A 19706-nucleotide genomic window follows, 5' to 3' on the forward strand; every position below is an offset into this window, starting at 1 on the left:
TATATCTATATATTTGGTAGAGAGTGGATATATATATAATCGTCATCAAGACCTCATATCCTTGATTGTTTGTATTCATCTTTATTTTTATTTTTCTTTTTAAGGCTGATATGGTAATTTCACATTGGAGTGGATCAACCCATCAAGCTTCCGGTTCGACCCCACATCTTCTTATTCAAATTAACACTGCGATGAAACATTTCGGATCTTCAAGAAACCCGACCCGAGTATCGTTGGATCTGAGAGCACATTCAAATCATATCACGATCATCATATCAAGATTAGAATTTCAAAATAGCATTAATCACGCATCCTTGAATCGTGACACTGATCACGACGTCAGTTCAGATTTAAGCTTTACTACTTATTTGCATATGATATTCTTATCAGATCAAAGCAGATAATTTTAATTTCACATTCAAAACCATTCTTTCTTCCAAGCCTCTAATCGTGACGAGTATGTTTTCTTGCTTAGTTTTCGAACTGATTTGTGTCCTCGGTTGGATTTTACTGCAGTATTACTGATCTTGGCATTCTTTTCACATTAATTTTTCTACCTACGAACTTTGCTTTGCGCTTATTTACTTTATTTAATAATAGAATTCTACTTATCTTACACAAAACGCGTTGATCCGTGTATGCATCAGGTAGTATCTGTCAAAGTCCTTTTGCGACGATGCTTCGACAAGGGATGACGTTTCGAAGTCAAAAAGAGAATAACACCATTGGTCGTGAAATAGGTTTGCACTATTTCCAGCTTAATTTACAATATTTGCTCCATTGGGTATATTTGTTTATTCTATTATTGTTGAACGGGTTCTGAAATTTGTTGTTTGAACGCTGCAGGTATCATAATCAGTATATGATTTTGTATTTAACGTGTTTGATAATTTGCTACAGAGAAAAGCTGAGAAATCCGTCCTCACGATTTCTATTGATTTCATGTTCAAGAATTTGAGATTATTTTTGATTTCTAACGATTATTTTTGCATAATTTCCTTTCGTATTGATAGTGATTAGGATGCACATATGTACTCTAATGCATTTATTGAGCCACTTTTTGTTATTGAGTTTTCCTTGCAGTTGCTGAATAGAGATGATTCGTCCATGCAACTATCGGATGCTCATCGTGTGAAGATTTATATTCACTTTTCCTCAACATCTGCTTATTGATCTAGACTTTTTGTTTACATCTTATCGTGTGTCATTGTTGTTTGACAAGAACCACCGAGAATGAATATGACGCAGTTTCTGTCCAGATACATGAATCTAAGAGCATCTCCAACGGCGTTGGCTATAATCGTTGGCTAAATTGAACCTGTAAGACATTATGTAAAATTTGCTGAACCTGTAAGACATTTTGTTTCAATGATACTGGCTATATTGGCTGGCTATAATTTAAAAATAGTATGTTATTAATATTTTAAATTGTTAAAATAGAATATATCAGTTCAATATGGTAATAAATGATGTACAATCTTCCTACAGATTTTCTTACAGACCTGTAGAGGTTCGACAAATTTAGCCATCCATAGGAGGTTGGCTAAATTTATAGACAACAGCTGAGCATGGTTGGAGTTGAGTTTTTGGAGCTGTTGGCTAAATTTTTTTATTTTAAGTATGCCAACTCACCTTTTAGCCAAGGGTTTTAGATGGTTGGAGATGCTCTAACCTGCTATAACTCATATGTAAATAGGGAAAAGTAGTCAAAATATTGATTTTCAATGATTTTGGCATTTATTTCTTTTGTATAATATGAAGATGTTTCCCTATTCACTATATTCAAGTTTCAAATCTAGACTTTTTGTTATAATTTCAAATTAATGGAGTCCTTTTTCACTCCACAATTTTAGCTCTTGATAAGGAAGTTTTTATATATTAGATTTTTAAATATTCGGATACATGGATCTCGACTGTTATAGCTCATATGCAAATAGGGAAGTCAGACTTTATTTGATTTCCACTGATTTTGACATTAATTACTAAAATACTTTTCTATTAAATTTTTGCAGTTTCCATGTTCATTATATTCAATTTTCAAATCAAGACTTTTTGTTATAATTTCAAATAAGTATCTCACTCCATAATTTTAGCTCTTGATAAGGAAGGTTTTATATATTTTGACTTTTTAAATTTTTTGATACATGGGTCTAGCCTGCTATAACCCATATGTAAGTAAGGAAAAACAGTCAAAATTTATTTGATTTAACTGATTTTGGCTGTTATTATTACAATACTTTTTTGTATAATATATACTGGTTTCCATATTCAATACATTTAATTTCCAAATCAAGACTTTTTGTTATACTTCCTAATCAATGGAACATTTTTTAACACTACAATTTAGCTCTTGATAATGAAATATTTATATATTAATTTTTTTATATTTCCCGATACATGGATATAGACTGCTATAATTCATAGCAAAAAGGATTTAAAATTTAAATTTATTTAAAATATTTTCAAACGATAATTCAAAGCATTGATTCTAGCACAATCCCACAAATTATGCATTCGTTCTAGCTTTTGTTTTTAACTGTCTTAACTAATACGTAAGCATTGATTCGATAACTATAATTCAAAGCATTTGAAATTTAAATTTATTTAAAATATTTTCAAACGATAATCTATTAAAATGGTTGAAGAAACGAATACCACATAAGGATACTAAACCACCTGGTTGTGAAATTGTTTCTTCAGGTACCTCCAGAGTCGGAGCTTACGGTCTAACTTGACTTGCTCAAAATAAGAATTGCAAGACTAATACAAATATGATGCATGAAGAAATGATGGGTGGTAAGTCTGATGTTTTCGTATCATGGACGAAGTATTTTCATCCGGGCTATGTTGATTTTAAATGACATTTTATTTTATTAAATTTAATTTTTAATTTGGGATTATTTGATGGTTTGATTTTCTGTTCTTAATCATAAAAATTATTTCACAACGCCAAAAAAAAAACAACTACAATATCAGGACACCCGTGCGCGGAGCGCGGGTAAGAAAATCTAGTGTTACATAAAATGTGACTATAACATATCAGGATAGTTTCCTAAATCATCCGTACATTTTCAAAATCATCGATCATTTCTTATTTTGTCATCTCTTATCACAAAATAAATAATCCATTTCTCTTTTTTTTCTACACTTTTGATCCCCACTATTTTATATCTCCTTTTATCTCACTATTTTTTATTTACTGGTTTATATTTACATTGCCTTTGTGTAAGATGTACTAAATTATATTCAAAAAATAATTATCTTAATATAATAAATTAAGTAATCGGTTTAATTTTTAAGAGTCAAGAAAAATTTAAAATAATTTGTACGATATTCTCTCTTTCACGGATTTTGTCGAGTATTCGAATAAAGATAAAACACAGAGATAATACAGGATGTCATCAGTATGTTTAATTATAAAAAATATATAGAGTAGGGTTGGTGATATATTGACACATAAAAGGAAAGACAATAGCATGGGCAAGTCTCTATATTTCAACAGACCGTGTATGTGGATGATAAGATAGGATGGTAAAAGTAGAGTTGGGCAAACATTGTTTTGATGTTGGTTTTTTGCCCAACATTCATAAGTTGTATTGCTTTGCTTCTGCAATAATAGACAAAAGGGATTATTAGGGTCTCCGGGATAAAACAAAACAAAGCAGCTACATTTTTATTTCTCGATCTCTCACAGTCACACACTAGTTTTTATCCCACCCTTTTCTTTTCACTCTCTCAGACTCACTCTCATATCTATATCCACCTTGTATATTATTTTTCCTTGTAGTCTACATAGAAATGGAAGGAGATGAAGCAGAGACATCGACGAGTCATGATAAGAAGACAGTTTTACGAAAGTTCAGAAGTATATGTGTATTTTGTGGGAGTAGAGCTGGTTATAATTCTTCATTCACTCATGCTGCTCTACAGCTTGGTAAACTCATGGTAATTCTATTCTTATTACTAGCTAGCTTCAAGTAATTAAAATCAGAATTTTGTATTCAAGTCATGCGTGTTACAAACAGATGTATTTGTTGTGAAACGTACACAGGTTGAGCGGAAGATTAATTTGGTTTATGGTGGAGGAAGCATTGGCTTGATGGGAATGATTGCTGAAACTGTTTACAAAGGTGGTTGCCATGTTCTTGGGTATGTAATCACACCACAAACATGTTTTTATTTGTTATATTTCTCTAAAGAGTTTTACAACATTTCTGATGCTTTTTCTATGTATAGAGTGATACCTAAAGCTTTAGTGGCAGATGAGGTACGTTTTAATTATCAGAATCATAGGATCATTCTTTTCGGGACGGAAGGACGGAGGTAAGATATATATAATTAAGTAGTCTAAGCACTAATTGTTTTTCAGATTTCAGGAAAAACAATCGGAGATGTGAAGATAGTGGGAGATATGCATCAAAGAAAGTCTGAGATGTCTAAGCATGCTGATGCCTTCATAGCACTTCCTGGTACTTTCTTCTTATGTGCAAGAATATTATATATATTAATACATGTGTATTTATGCATGTGACTTCACACATCATGAATAATTGTTTTAGGAGGATATGGAACCATGGAAGAATTGCTAGAGGTGATCACATGGTCTCAGCTAGGAATCCATGAAAAACCAGTAAGAATTTACTAATTACTAACCAACTTGTATATATACTGCTTCTGTCTTATTTTTTGGCATGCATTTTGATACTCTTATAAAGAATAGTTCCCATTTTAAAAATAAATAAATTTCTAAATAAAAATTTGACGTTTAAACTTTTATTCAAAAATAAATAAATAAGCGTTATAGACCTATATTTTACACGAGTCTCAAAATACATGCAAACTAATATATATAAATAATCGGGATAGAGAGAGTAAATTGCTACTACTGCAAATTAACTAACTAACTGTCATTTCAGTTGATGATAGACAATGATTAAAACTAATCAAAAGCATAATATAAATACATAGGTGGGGTTGCTAAATGTGGATGGCTATTATGATAGCCTGCTTGCCTTGTTTGACAAAGGAGTGGAAGATGGTTTCATAGATGATTCAGCCAGAAATATTGTGGTCTCAGCAAATACACCACAAGACCTGATCAGCAAAATGGAGGTACACTAGCAAAACTGAAAAATCTTAGATATTTTTTGTAAGTGGATGAATTATTGGAGAGGTGATAAGACTGAGTTTGGGAAAGGCAAGGAGGGAATAATGATTTGTTAAATTTGTACTACATTGGTGGTGTTTGTGCAGAATTATGTGGCAGTCCATGAGATAGTAGCTTCAAGACAAAGTTGGGAAGTGGACCAATCATTAGAGGCTACCACAAGTGGGGAACTTGTTTAAAAATCCTAATCAACACCTTTAACAATGTGTACATATACAAGTATATTTCATGTCATCATTCACTTCCCCTTTAATCAACTAGGAAAAGACATAATCTCTCTTTCAATCTCAAGTGGGGAGATCCTAGATCCCATTTCATTATTGTGTACCCTCTATAATTGTACAAAACTTGTATTTAATTCTATTAAAAGTGCTTTCTCTTTCATCTCCTCATTATATTTGGATTCCCCGTTGACCATCTTCATATTAATACAAGAAAAAAAAGTTTTGGACAAGTTACACTAAATAAGATTGTTTTAGAGATATAATAGAAAAAATACATAGTTATGGTATATTTGAGCAAGTGAGTGTGTTGCATGATTTGTATGTATTCTATGGCTGGGGAGGCCAATAGGAGGACAGGTTCTGGTCCAGTCCTTTATTGATATTCTTGTAGGTGGTGGGACATTTCATCATGAGTAAAATCTCATCATCTGTGGATGATAGTGCATTGTGTCTTAGCACAAACCCAGTTTATATTTATATCTCTTTTTGTTATATGTAAAAGTAGATAGGCATATGTATAGGAATGGCCGGAAACGAACTGAATTACAACTCTTCTAACTGCTTGTTTAATGGTTTGTGATCAAATAGACCTAATTATTACAATGATTTAATATTAAAATGTGGTTATCAATGCTAAAAAAATATCACTTCTCTATGCCTTGTTTCAAAATTCTTTTAATTTATATATTTTAGTAATTGTGTAAACTAACGTACTTTCAAAAATCATTTTAATCAAGTTTACTTATGTTTCTTATTTTTTGATAAGTTGCTAGTTATAATTTTATATGTCTTATATTCTATATCAAGTACAAGTCATAGTATTGTGTTATTTTTAGTATAATATTTAGCACACAATTAAAATAATAAACTTTAATTAATTTATTTTTAGTATGATATTTAGGAAGAAAAAAAAATTAATTATTTGATACAATATAAATATGAAACGAGATCCATATACAGCACACATTCGAATTGCCCCGACACTAGTCTGTGCATTCTTTCCTGATTTTCGGACAATAAAAGAAATGTAAAGTATTCGCACGTGATTCCAAAATGACCCACAAGCTTACTACCACTCTGGAAAAGAGGTACAATATGGTCAAAAAGTGTCTCAACTAGAATCATTGGTTTAAGCATTCACTCCACGCATTGGTTGTTGACGTTCCCTTTTATGCACCACAACACTATGAATGACCACAAACAAGTAACTAATCAACTCAGATTGCAAGTGAGTTGAGCTTCGAAGCATAAAACTTATGTCACCCATACTTGAGCTGAGCTAGAGAGTTAGCAACAACTCCAATGAGAAAGAGAGCTACTGAAACAAGCTTGCTTATGACATACTTTCCAGTTTCCATATGCCCACTTATTCTCCAATGAACAAAGTTTCATTCACATTCAAATCCAATTTTAAGGAAATATAGTATTTCTCGTAAATTCCCTCGAAGGGTAGATGATTTTACCTATTTCGCCAAGGTGCACCGGTATTGGAAGCAGAGTAGCAGGTTACTCTCATTACATATACGTAACAGACTAGCAACTACTACGCAAAAGCCCATTTGAGCCTGCTGTTTCTACAACTAAAACTCTAAAACAAACTTTTCTGTACAGAAAAGTAACAGGTAGCAACTTTTTGAGTTTATAAAAAGAGACTTATATTCACAAAAGGCAAATATCCAAAGACACCAAACCTATAATTAGGCACTAATTGTTGTTGACATGAACTTCAGAAATCCTAATTTAGTATCATGGACATTCGAGAATGAAATACATAAGTTGCATGTAATATCACACATACCATCATAACGAAACTTTGTTCCAGCAGTCGGACAACAAAAGATTGCAGTAATACCACCTAGTCAGGATATATTTACAAACGACCAACAATCCACTACCCAGGCCTCATATAAGACTTGGTAATACTTCATGCTCCTTGATGTCGAGGGGAACCTGGTGTCCAGCCACATCTTCTGAAGAAACAGGTGCATCATAACTTTCCAAATCAACCAAAAGGAAGTTGTTGCTTTCCCATGTCGGATTTCCTTCTTCAATCACCACCGAACCCAAATCATTTTCTTTTGTAGTTATCTCATCGTCTTTGCTTTTCTGGGTAAAAGAAATTTGCGAATCAGCTTCAGTGTTAGTCAACAGGGCTTTGAGAGACAATTCAGAACTGGTGTTTTCCTGGGAAGTAAATTTAACCTCAAGGATAGGAGTTTCAAAATCCAGCCAAGATGAGATGTCATTTCCAGAGCCTCTCTCATCACATTCCGAAGTTGGACTTAAATTTTTCTCTTTACTGCCTACACCATCCTTGATCTTTGCACCCAACTGTTCAATAATTTTGATTCTGTCCAATATATTGCTGCTACTGGATTCCAGCATCCCAATCTCTCCTGTAGCCCAGTAGTCATCTTTCACGCTACCTAAAGAAAAGCCATTGCCAGAGCCTCCCTCACTACATTCTAATAATGGACCAGAAATCTTTTCTGCAGTGTCCTCGGTCTTTGCAAGCAACTGTTTCACAAGTTCGACTCTCTCGCAGATAGAAATTGGACCCGAATTTTTCTCTGCAGTGCCAACACTATTTTTGGTCTTTGCAAGCAGATGTTTCACAAAATTTTTTTGTGCTAATATATGTTTCACAAATTCGTCTCTCTCATCACATTTTTTCCCTTTAGTGCCAACAGTGGCATTATTCTTTTCATGCACCTGTTGTAAAATTGCAAGCCGCTCCCATATCGGTAGTTCATCTTTGCGGCTGCTGGATTCCTGCAGGCTGGTTTCTTCAGTATCCGGATAGTCACCTTCTGCTCGAACTGACACAGAATTATTAGCTCCACCAACAGTGTAAGCATCACTCTGACCTTCACAGAACTGCTCAGATACATTGGTTTTACAAACAATTGTTGTTTCTTCCCTCTTCAATGCAGAAAGATCGCTGGTTTCTTCTGTAGCCGGATAGCCACCTTGTGATCTAACTGACACAGAATTATTAGCTCCACCGAAAGTGTCAGCATCAGTCTGACCTTCACAGAACTGCTCTGATACATTGGTTTTACGAACAATACTTGTTTCTTCCTTCTCCAATGCAGAAAGATTGCTGGGTGCTGATGTTATATCAAGTATGTTTTCACCTCCATCAGTTGCAAAAGTTCTAGAAGGATGTACAAGGTTTACATCTTCGATTCCAGGTGTGAGGACTTTGACATCACAGATAGTATCTTCACTCGCAAAATCAGGGGCTGTAAATTTGAGGCCCTGTGTATATTTCAAATGCTCTTCACCAGCAGTTTCTTCATTGATAAATTCCACGTCTACATTCATTGTGCATGGATTCTTCATTAACAAGTCCCTGTGAAAATTCGAGGCCCTGTGTATGGATTCTTCAAGCGGTCTATCCAAGGAATCCTCATTAATGCCAATTTCCTCGTTTGGAGATTTAGTAAATTTTTCTGAAAGTTTTTGAGGTTCACTGATTGTGAGAGATGAAAAACCAGCAAGTGCCGCAGCTAATGCATCATCAATAGACATGGGTTTCTTTGGTAGTTCGCCAGGAGAATCCTTCAATGGTGCCACAGCATCATTCTGTTCATCATCCTCGTCACATAAGAACTCAGGGGCTGTAACCACATAACTAGGGATAAACTGAGGAGCCCTTCCTGACTTAAAATTCTCTTCAGTTGACTTAGATATATCATCGCAAGAGGGCTCATGTTTTTCCACTTCTGACTGTACATGAGGAGGATTAGCACAACCATCATTATAGAAGGAGCTGGAGGTGGAGTCTAGAGATGAAAATGCAGGAGCAGAAAATCTTGCACAGGAATGAAGTTCAGAAGTCTGGGTGTTCTTCACAATTGTTTCCAACTGGTTCTCTAATCGCTGCAGCCTTTCCTCCATGCTACTTATGGGGCGTACCATCTTCTCTTCAAACCTCAAACAAATATCTTCAATTTGGCTCATCCGAGAATTTAGTTGTTCCATGACTCTTCCAACATGATTATTACAATCCACAACAGAATGATATTGTCCCGGATTCTCTACATTTGGTGCCAAATTTTTGAACTGGGGAGTTGCTTGGGCTGTCACCTCTGTAACTTCTTGGAATTCAGCATCCTGCCGGTCTAGAACTTTGGATCTTTTATAATGCTCATTTGAATAATTTGTCGAGTCAATATTTCTTGACCTTTCAGCAGACTCTTCTTCGACCACTTTCCTAGAATTGAGTCCATTCTGTGACTGGCCAACATTAGACCTTGTCAATTGCAAAAGGGTAGGGAGAAACATAGTCATAAGAGAACTCCCAGCTAAGGCTCCACCTTGAAGGTTCTGAGCTGCATAATTATCTAAATCAGCGGATTCCACAGCATCAGCATACACATAAATTTCATCAACATATACAAGTCCTTTGTTTTCAAGTGACAGCAAACGTATGATGAGGGTAACAGAAGGTTCTCCATCAGAAATCTCTGCTGTAGCCTCATAGAAGTCCTGCGGAGATTTTTCACCAATCAGTAGATGTATATGTAAATGCTTGTGTGTACGTATCACTAGTTTCAAATTTGTGCAGTAACCCCCTACACTAACTTCAGTTTATTTAACTTCCTTGCCACAATACCACTCAAACATCTTATTTGCTTGCTAATTCAAGGAGAATGAAATAAGCAACATTCTGTTCCTAATTGCAATTTCAGACAAGTCGCAAAGTGATGGATGCAAAATTCCAAATACATTGTCAAATAACAGCCACTTACATTAGGAACATTACTATTCATATAAATAAGCAGAAAAGACTTGTGTGAGTACTTCTCTACTTACATATGATAATTTGCATGTTATTAGCTTCAAAAAATTATATCAGTAATGACAAACAGAAGACCACAACATACATGTTTAAAATTACGGTCTTCAATTTTCAACCACTCAAAGCAGAGAATATTTCAGTAGATCGTTTTTTATGGTAATGGAGACTCCACCCAGTGATCAAAACTGATCACGTCAAGACATCTATTAACCTGTTTCATTAGGCAAAAAGTGGATATCCAGAGAATCACAGACAATAAATACATTAATAACTTTAAGAATATCTGTGTGTGTGTGTGTGTATCTATGTATATGTATGTAGAGGCGAATTTTGGTACAAACTTACAAACTTTATGCGTTCAAGACCTATATAATTTGAGTTCAACATTTTTTTAACATATTTTGTTGAACATCGATTAAAATTGTGTTGGAGAAGTACATAAACTAATTTTTCAATGTAAGAACTAAGTTAAACGTATTATATAACTAATATTTATGTTTCTAGACCCTACCCAAACCCCAGAGGTATAGTTTGAGCATCTTTATAGATATATTCAACACAATGATAATTAGTGTTCTACACCCGATGTTGAACCCCAGTTACAAATGTGTTAAATGCACGATTTATTTATGCGTTATTTTTAAAAATCGTGATGGTTTTTCAAGAATTTTCAACATGAATACTTTCGATAACTAAGGATTAACACGATGGGAGAATAAAAAAATTGAAAAAAAAATGTTTGTAAGTTTGCAACTTAAAAAAGTTTTTATTTGATCCTATCCCTATATATATGTGTGTGTATATATGTATGTATGTATGTATGTATGTATGCATGCATGTATAATGTATAATATTTAAATAGGTATTGCCTGACATATATTTGGCCAGAATTTAAATACAGTCTTAGTTTATGACAATTTTTTTAGGCATAAAAATGAAGGGCATTACAGGCTAAAAAACTGGAAAATGGGTAGGTAACAAATAAAAGCAAAAAAATTACAATAATCATCATATGGTCAATATATCCACGACACACAGTTTGTAAGGTGTCACCATTCTAAGGAGGAGCTTCAACTAATATAACAGATAATTAGCATGGGATATTGGGATTACAATTCTTTACCATAAAAAGAAATAAACAGAGACTCTGATATATTAGCAATGCAACACAATGTAGCACTGCAAAGTCATACATGAACTACAGCACATATCAGACTTAAAAGAACCCCAGCAATGTCCCAGCAACCTATACCCCGTGCACTAAAATAGAGGCTACAAATAAGGAGAGAATTAAACATAAATAGCTGCTAACCATCCATGGGATACATAATTTGATCACTACTGGATCCAGAAGAGTTAAACAATTGCAATACTCATGTTAATGATGAATATTTCCATCCATTTACTTCTAAAAAACACATTTATCTGAGTTTCAAGAACGAGAATCTAAATAATTATGTAGTTAAAGAGAAAAAAGTAGTGGACTAGAATACCAATGTGTCACACACACCAAACATCACATAATAAGAAATCTTTTATGCAATATTCAGTAAAATGGATGAAATGAAGCAAGAACTACATAAATGAACATCGTTGCAGTATAGTGAATCATTCATCAATTCCATTCAAAAAAATTTAACTTCAGCTCAATGCTCCCTTTTTTGAGATGAGCACCCGTTCCAATTTCCCACAATGCTACTCATATTCTTCACAGAACTCATCGTTAATTTATACATTTTGTCCATATATTTCCATTTTCACTTAATTGATCATTCTATCTAATGTAACCTTATTTTCAATACTATTCCTACCTCATTCCATTTAATCCAACCAAGCAACAAACTAATGATAGAATTAGGAGAGCCAAGCAACAAAATCTGCACTTCCAGTCTATCTTCTAAAATCAGGATCAGTGCATACTCAAAATAAGTAACTATGTCCTTTTGATTAACTTACCTCTACTTCTGACCCCTTAGAGATGATTCCCTCATCAAAAACTGTATCCTGTTGGTCAAATAATTGCTTGCTTACCCACTTATCATCTTAAGATAATTTCTACAATATAATAATTTCTTATAAACTTCTGTCAGACAGAGCATGACACAAGTAAAGTGTCAAAAGTCCAAACAAACTAAGAATACTAGTAAACAAGCATGACAGTTCCAAAGAAGCTTCAGTACATTTGTTAAGTAAACAAGGACACAATGGGATTAAACTGAACAATTACCATCAGGACTGAATTTCCATACCTGGAGGTTTCTTTCATCACCAAAAATAGCTTTTGGCATGGACTTGATAACTTCTACAGGTGACTCTGGTTTTTTCACCTCAACCCAGCCATCTTCATTGGCGCTACTGGGCGATTTCTTTTCTTTGTAATCCCTGTCAGATTCCTTAGTAGGTTCGGTAGAACCTTCCCCATGGTTGCTTTCATGAAGTGAATCATCCTCTCTAGAAGCAGTACTGCAACGAACGGTGCACAGATACTCATTGCTACTGTGCACATCAGGTTTATAGTAGATTTCATATGTACGAGCAGTACTTCGCACATAAACTTGCCGGATCTCGTGCTTTTGTGTAAGCGACACTACAAAAGATAGCAATAATTACCGACATATAATGTGCAATAATGTGACACCATGCACACTAAAGAAGACATAGGAATTAAATCAAGATTTGTGCACTGTGATATCCCAGATAATTCAATTTACTTTAGTTATTATAGTTTAAACATATGTAATATTATTTAAAATATAACCTTAGCCTAACGCCTAATTAGTTATTTACTTAAAAAGAATAAATACCTCCGAATAAAATTTTAATAACGAACATAATATGTAACCATGCCTAATGCCTAATTAGTTAAGAATTAAAATATTCTGAATTATATTTAGCAAAAAAAATTTCTGAATTAATCATTTTATTTTGGGTTTAAAAGTTTTATTACAACTTTTTAGAGGTTATATATGTAAAATATCAATGTTTTTATATTTAAGTTAGTAAAATATTATGGATAAGTGGAAATGGAATAGAAGGGTGAAAATACAGAAAACTCTTGTGGTCTTAACATGAAATTAAGGTCATTATATTAGTGGAAATAATGAAGTTGTCTTAACGAAAATTTAATTACATTATGTATTGTCTATTTTGTACAAAATATTGAAGATATCACATTTGAGCGAGATATATATATTCAAGTAACATATGGATGTTGTTTCTCAGGAGAATTCTATATGGAGCAATAAATTTTAGTTTATTGTATATTAATCTGAATACATTATTGCATCAGTTCCAAAATTTTAATTTTGATATATTTATATGTAAAATAAATATTTTTCTTATAAATTCAAATATTATGAACAATTTACGAATTTTAGTTTCTCCACAAATTGATTAGGCACTGCTTGTTTGCTACTAGATACCAGTGGTGCCCATGGTCGTCAGTACTCAAGTTGTGGGAGGTCCAGCTTATCAACTAGTCGACAATATATTAAATAATATATATCTTATCTATCCCATGTATGTGGTTTCTTACATCAAAAATTTTGGTATCACATATCTATTTATCTATCTATCTATCTATCTATCTATCTATCTATATATATATATATATATATACACACATATATATATATACACATAGGGTCCTACTCCAATAGAAACTACTAGAATAGAAACTAAATAGAAACCGATGCGATTAAGTAGAATGATGCGGGTTTTGGGACCGAGGATGGACCCCGAGATGGGCTTAGACGGGGTCTAATAGGGCCGGGTCGGGGCCTAGTGGGACCAAGGTGGGGCCAAAGTTTGGCTCTTTAAGACTGTCTGGAGCCTGTCCAGGGCCTGTGAGGAGCCTTGGCCAGGGCCTGTGAGGAGCCTTGGCGAGGCCCTAGCGGGCCCGGGGTGGATTGAGTGGGGGTGAGGGTGGCCCTAAGTGGATGATGACATATAGGGGGGTGGGTGAGATCATTTAGGTATAGTTTCTCTTGGTTTCCATTTTAGTTTTTATTTTAGTGGTTTCTATTTGAGCAATTGCCTATATACATATACATACACAGACTGTACATATATATACACTATACATACATCAATATCAGTTTTAATCAATTTATACAAGCTCAACACACATTTATATCAGTTTTGGTTCAATGGGGAATAGAAGTAAGAAGAAAAACAATTGAGATGAGCATGTACATGAAGGCTAAAATTTAACATAAGAACGTTTTCTTTCTGTTTTTTATTCACTATTAACCTAATTTGCACCATTCAACCGACTAGTCGACAAGGCGGTTGCCCAAGTCAGCAATTCACCAGTTAAAACCGACTAGTCCACTAGTCGTAGAGCAGTCGTGACAACAGTGGCGGTGCCACACTAGTTCAGCCTGCCTGAACCATAAATTCCTACGGTTATAAATGAACTGATGGTCCATGGACGCTAGAACATATTAGCATGAAACACTTGATCTGTAACTAACATTTGGCGGGATCACTGTAATCATAATTTGAAATGTGATTTCATGGCTCACTACGAAGAGATATATCATGGTGAGATAGATTCATATGAAACTCTTGAAGCATAGAATATTCGACTAAGTCAAGAGCTATAGAATTAAGATAAGTGTATGATAACATATATACAGAAATAGAAAAAATTGAAGACAAAAGAGCTTAGCCACACAGAGGTTCAAACTTCAAATGAAGGGCCAAGTTATCAGGTCCTGGAGGTTCTGACAAAACAAAAGGATGGAAAGATAGAGAACAATCAAGGTAGTGGAAAATATATTGGAAAATAAATAGAAGCGCATAGAACTGAGAACTGACTTATAGTTCAATATGTTGCATAATCTTCTTAATACACTTCAGGCAACACCAAACTGACTTCCATAAGCTACGGCAACCTCTTAGTTTCACCCAAGTATTGCATAAACTCTGTCTTGTTAAATTACCAGAGCTTTCCATGTCAGTTTAGTATCATGTCATACTTAACTAACACATTTTCTTATTTGCCACGTCAATATGCTTCATCATTCATGCAAGTCATTTAGTTCCTCGAACTTCACCGTGCTGTTCAACTATCCACTACATCTATAATCTACACACTTTCCCACTCTTATAAAATATCAAAACCAACAAAGTAGTCATATCCGCAATTAATGCGTACTTACTGTTACGGTTTTCCTTACCATCCTTCCATAATTCCTCGATTTTAATTCCTGCCCTACATTAGTTTCATTTACCTATAATCCTCTTCTTAAAGACACTGATTCATAAAAGTAGCTACCTTGATCCGGTTAATAACAGCCAATCTCCATACCAAAATACTCGATCAAAATGATACATTTAAAAACTGATCAAACTAATACATTTCAAAACTCCACCAAAATCTTAACAAATTCGGTGAAAATAAAATTCACAACATATGATCGAAAAATAATACGAATTGATAAACCAAAACCTAAACCTAAAACATCAAATTCACACTTATGAATAGTGAATTGAACAAATAAACAGTAGATTCACAAACTCACGAGTGATTTCGCAAGGCGAAGAATCCGATTCTGAAGGTTTGAGAACAAGAGGCGCTTTATCCGCTGAATCGACGCCATCCGCGTCGATCGGCGACTCGGACGACTCGAAATTCACGGAATCGTCAAACGAGCCACTCGCGATCGTCCAATTCGACGAGAAACTGAAGGTTTTGCGATTTCCGACGCAATCGCCGGTGATTTCGTCGGAAACTTTCATCGTTCTATAAATTGGTTGTAACAGAAGAGTGTTTGTGTTGTGTTTTATTGCGGAGTGTGGCTGTGGGTATCTTCACTGCGTACAGGTGTAGCGTGCGTATGAAGCTCGGAGTTGTTATGTTGCGTCCGTTTTCCTTGAACGGGTTGATTTCGCAAATTTATTTCAAAAATTAATTTTAGGGAAAATAGATTTTTTTGCCACCCAACTTATTATTTGTTTAGAAACTTACCACTGAACTATAATTTTTTTTTTTTTGTCACTAATGTTAGGTTCGGATTTTTTTTTGTCACTAACGTTAGGTTAGGATTTGATTATTAACACTATGTTATTTTTTTAGTATTATTAAAATATAGTGTTAGTCTGCAATATAATGACGATCTGATATGTGTCTATATCTTTATGTAGTGTCCTAGGTAGTTTACCTTGGAGGACGAGAGTTGGACACGTATTTTGAGACTCCAAAAAATTTCAAAAATTATTTTATTTTATTTTTTCTGAATAAAATTTAATGTTGGTTTTTTTCCCTTAAAAAAACGTTGGATTTTTTTTTGTCACCAACGTTATGTTTTGATTTGATTATTAACAATATGTTATTTTTTTAGCATTATACAAACATAGTGTTAGTCTGCAATATTATGGTGATATGATATGTGTCTATAACATTATATACAGTCATCTATATGTCCCTTAGCTAGTTTACCTTGAAGTACGAGAGTTTAACAGGCATTTTAGGAACCTGAAAAATTTAGTTTTATGAATTATTTTAAGACTCCACAATATATAGTATCACTTGACTTTATAGTTCTTTACCACTACCTGTCACGTATTTAAGGTTTCCACTTTTTATAAATATAGTTCCATAAGTTAATTTTGGGATTTCCTTTCTGAGTAAAAAAATCTGTACTCTCGTCCTTTAAGATAAACTACCTAGGACACATATGGAGTACTACATATAAAGATATAGACACAGATTACTATTATATTGCAGACTACCGAAAAATAGATTTCTGAAAAATATCGTTTAGATGGTCGGAAAATTTAAATAACGGTAACGACAGAAGATAACGGAAAGGGTGCAAAGTGTCTACGAGCTAAAAGTAAGGGGCTGCACAGTGTTTATTCCAAAATTATTAGGTGCAATAATGCAATGTGCAACATGCTGAAATCAAAAGGGTGCCAAATGCAATTAACTCTAAAAAGAATAACATAGTGTTAATAATCAAATCCGAACCTAACGTTAGTGACAAAAAAATAATCCGAACCTAACATTAGTGGCAAAAAAGAAAAAAATTATAGTTCAGTGGTAGGTTTCTAAACAAATAATAAGTTGGGTGGTAAAAAAATCTATTTTCCCTTAATTTTATTACTCACAAATTCAGTACTCCTCCGTCCCTCTAATAAGTATACATATGGATTGGGCGCGGAAACTAAAAAAAGTGTATAAAGTAATATAAAGTAATTGAAAGGAAAGAAAATTGGGTAAATTAGTGGTCCCGTCAATATATAATTGATAGATTTGAAAAAGTAGTTGAAAGTAGTGGGTGAGTGCGATTTTTATATTAACAAAATTTACTATTTTGGAAAAGTTTTGAAATGTATAGAATTGAGTGTGACATCCAAATGAGGAAAGTGTATAGAATTCAATGGGACGGAGGGAGTACTCATTAGCAATGAATATGAAATTATTATTTTTTGCTAATACTCTATTTTATCACTTACTCGATCAAAATTTTCAGTTGATTTGTTAAATGAAAAGAAGTTTACGATCAACTAATTATATCATTTAAAACTTGCAGAAAGGTTATTTCGCTAGTCTTTTTTTTTAAAAAAAAAATCGTGTTAATACTCTATTTTTTCATTATTTTCAATTGCTTTACCGACTAAAGGACAACTTTACAAACATTCTCCCCCTCCACTTATTCAGGCACCGATTTTTTCTCCCCCTTTACTATGATGTCAATGTGTTAAGCAATGTAAATATAGTTGTCCGTAGATTGTGTTCCCCATTAAATTATTTCTACATGCTACTTTGAAGAAGCTAATATAACTGATGCAGTTACAGTTACAGACTCGGGGGCAAGTCTAGGTGATTTATCACAATGACAAAGTCGGCCCTTCTCTTCAATCTTCATCCCTCAGGTGAACAGCTTTCTGGGTATGGAACCTTTAGGTAGCGGGGAACTAGAAAATCTCTTCTCCACTTAAAAACAGCAACAGTGTAACCAAACTCCATAAGCAACTCTTACTGTCTTATATTCTTCTAATGTTATTACGGTCTCCATGCCCCAAAACGCCAAAAATTTCATCACCAAATGAATACAATTGACTAGTAGATGTTATAAGAGCTGTAAGCCGAGCTCCACAAAAAACAACCACCATAATCCCACTATTTTTCTCTTATCCACCTCTGCACCGCCAGTCAACGCCATTGTGGCAGAATTTTTTCCTTCCCGATCTCTTTACTATGGTGTCAATATTTTAGGCAACAGTTCAATCATTTTCACATGCTACTTTGAAGAATCTTATATCAACTGATGCAGCTATAGACTCGGGGGCAAGTCTAGGTGCTTTATCACATTGACCAAGCTGGCCCTTATCTCCATCCCCCAGATGAACAGCTTTCCAGTTATTGAATTTTTAGAAAGCGAGGAATTAGAAGATCCGTTCTCCACTTCAACAAGAGCAACAATGTGCCAAACTCCATAAGCAACCTTATTATGCTGAACTCCCTCAGTTTTTCCACTTCTCGTGGAATTTTAATGTTATTATGATCCCCATGCGCTAAAGCGCCAAAAGTTCCATCACCAAAATGTATACAACAGACCTGTAGATATTATAAGATTTGTATGCCAAGCTCCACAAAAAACAACCATCATAATCCCCGTTCCCTTCCTCTTCTCATTACCTTCATACTCTACCTCCACATCGCCAGTCAAAGACGTTGTGACGAGATTTCTTCCTTCCCGTCCTCCCATCAATTTTACCCAACCCAAACCCGACCCGAAATTTTAATGGGTCAGAATACCCAACCCGCACTACCCGCGGGTAGCCCGACCCGACCCGAAAATTAATATTTATTAATAAATATATTTTTAAATAATAAACAAATATTATTTTAATCCAAATAAGTTAATTGTTATTATATTGAATAATTTTTTTTATTAAATTTAACTAGTAAATATTATAAAAAAATATAAATATATAATATTTATATTATATATTAATTTTCGGCTAATTTGGGTCAATTTCGGGTAACCCGAATTCAACCCGAAAATGACCCCTTTTTCTGGGTTGATTTTGGGTCAATCCGAATTCGATCCTAACCCGAAAAACTCCAACCCGAATTCGTATTTTACGGGTCGAATTCGTGTCGGGTTGTCGGGTTGTCGGGTCGGGTCCAATATTGCCACCCCACCTATTCCCCTCCCTTTCCGACCCTATTCAATCTCAGACCCCCTTCTCAATCATCCAATCACAACACCACAACTCCAAGAACACTCCCACCTCCGATGTAACACAGTCCACATCTTTCTCAACCTCCCCGTCATTTCTCCCTCTGGAAATCTTAAAAACCCCAAATTAAACTTAAGAACCCTAATTTACATATGTAAATCTGAAAAATATATGCAATTCTGTTAAAATTAACATTTGTCGTTAAAGTCAAAGACATGGTTAACAGCGCTGAAATTTTTGTTAAACTTAGTTACGTGATTGTAAATTTCTAGATGCTTTATTATTTAAATAGAAATATTTTTGAGTTGGT

General features: G+C 34.2%; 2 protein-coding genes across 3 annotated transcripts; one reads left to right on the plus strand and one right to left on the minus strand.

Annotated features, from left to right (window-relative positions):
- The first annotated feature begins 3651 nt into the window (after nucleotides 1-3651).
- LOC108200819 (cytokinin riboside 5'-monophosphate phosphoribohydrolase LOG1) lies at nucleotides 3652-5551 on the plus strand. Of its 2 annotated transcripts, XM_017369077.2 has the most exons (7): nucleotides 3652-3945; nucleotides 4052-4149; nucleotides 4237-4267; nucleotides 4370-4469; nucleotides 4560-4630; nucleotides 4969-5112; nucleotides 5254-5551. In XM_017369077.2, the coding sequence occupies exons 1-7, from the start codon at nucleotides 3799-3801 to the stop codon at nucleotides 5344-5346; spliced, it is 684 nt and encodes a 227-aa protein (XP_017224566.1). In that variant the 5' UTR covers nucleotides 3652-3798; the 3' UTR covers nucleotides 5347-5551. The 2 variants fall into 2 exon arrangements, with proteins under 2 accessions (XP_017224566.1, XP_017224565.1); XM_017369076.2 differs by having other exon boundaries at nucleotides 4052-4267.
- Nucleotides 5552-7012: 1461 nt separating this feature from the next.
- LOC108202703 (uncharacterized) lies at nucleotides 7013-16078 on the minus strand. Its single transcript, XM_017371218.2, has 3 exons — nucleotides 15727-16078; nucleotides 12448-12785; nucleotides 7013-9885 (listed from the first exon to the last, which is right to left on the minus strand). The coding sequence occupies exons 1-3, from the start codon at nucleotides 15941-15943 to the stop codon at nucleotides 7294-7296; spliced, it is 3147 nt and encodes a 1048-aa protein (XP_017226707.1). The 5' UTR covers nucleotides 15944-16078; the 3' UTR covers nucleotides 7013-7293.
- Nucleotides 16079-19706: the final 3628 nt, after the last annotated feature.

Source organism: Daucus carota, chromosome 9, assembly GCF_001625215.2.
Source record: "Daucus carota subsp. sativus chromosome 9, DH1 v3.0, whole genome shotgun sequence".
NCBI lineage: Eukaryota > Viridiplantae > Streptophyta > Magnoliopsida > Apiales > Apiaceae > Daucus > Daucus carota.

What these genes read in the sequence shown, in the direction of transcription:
- LOC108200819 (XM_017369076.2), top strand. Translation starts at nt 3,799, where the DNA reads ATGGAAGGAGATGAAGCAGAGACATCGACGAGTCATGATAAGAAGACA. An exon ending in TACAGCTTGGTAAACTCATG is followed by an intron (nt 3,946 to 4,051) that starts GTAATTCTATTC and finishes AAACGTACACAG; the next exon opens with GTTGAGCGGAAGATTAATTT. An exon ending in TAGGAATCCATGAAAAACCA is followed by an intron (nt 4,631 to 4,968) that starts GTAAGAATTTAC and finishes ATAAATACATAG; the next exon opens with GTGGGGTTGCTAAATGTGGA.
- LOC108202703 (XM_017371218.2), bottom strand. Translation starts at nt 15,943, where the DNA reads ATGAAAGTTTCCGACGAAATCACCGGCGATTGCGTCGGAAATCGCAAA. An exon ending in TTCGCCTTGCGAAATCACTC is followed by an intron (nt 12,786 to 15,726) that starts GTGAGTTTGTGA and finishes TATCTTTTGTAG; the next exon opens with TGTCGCTTACACAAAAGCAC. An exon ending in GTGATGAAAGAAACCTCCAG is followed by an intron (nt 9,886 to 12,447) that starts GTATGGAAATTC and finishes AAATCTCCGCAG; the next exon opens with GACTTCTATGAGGCTACAGC.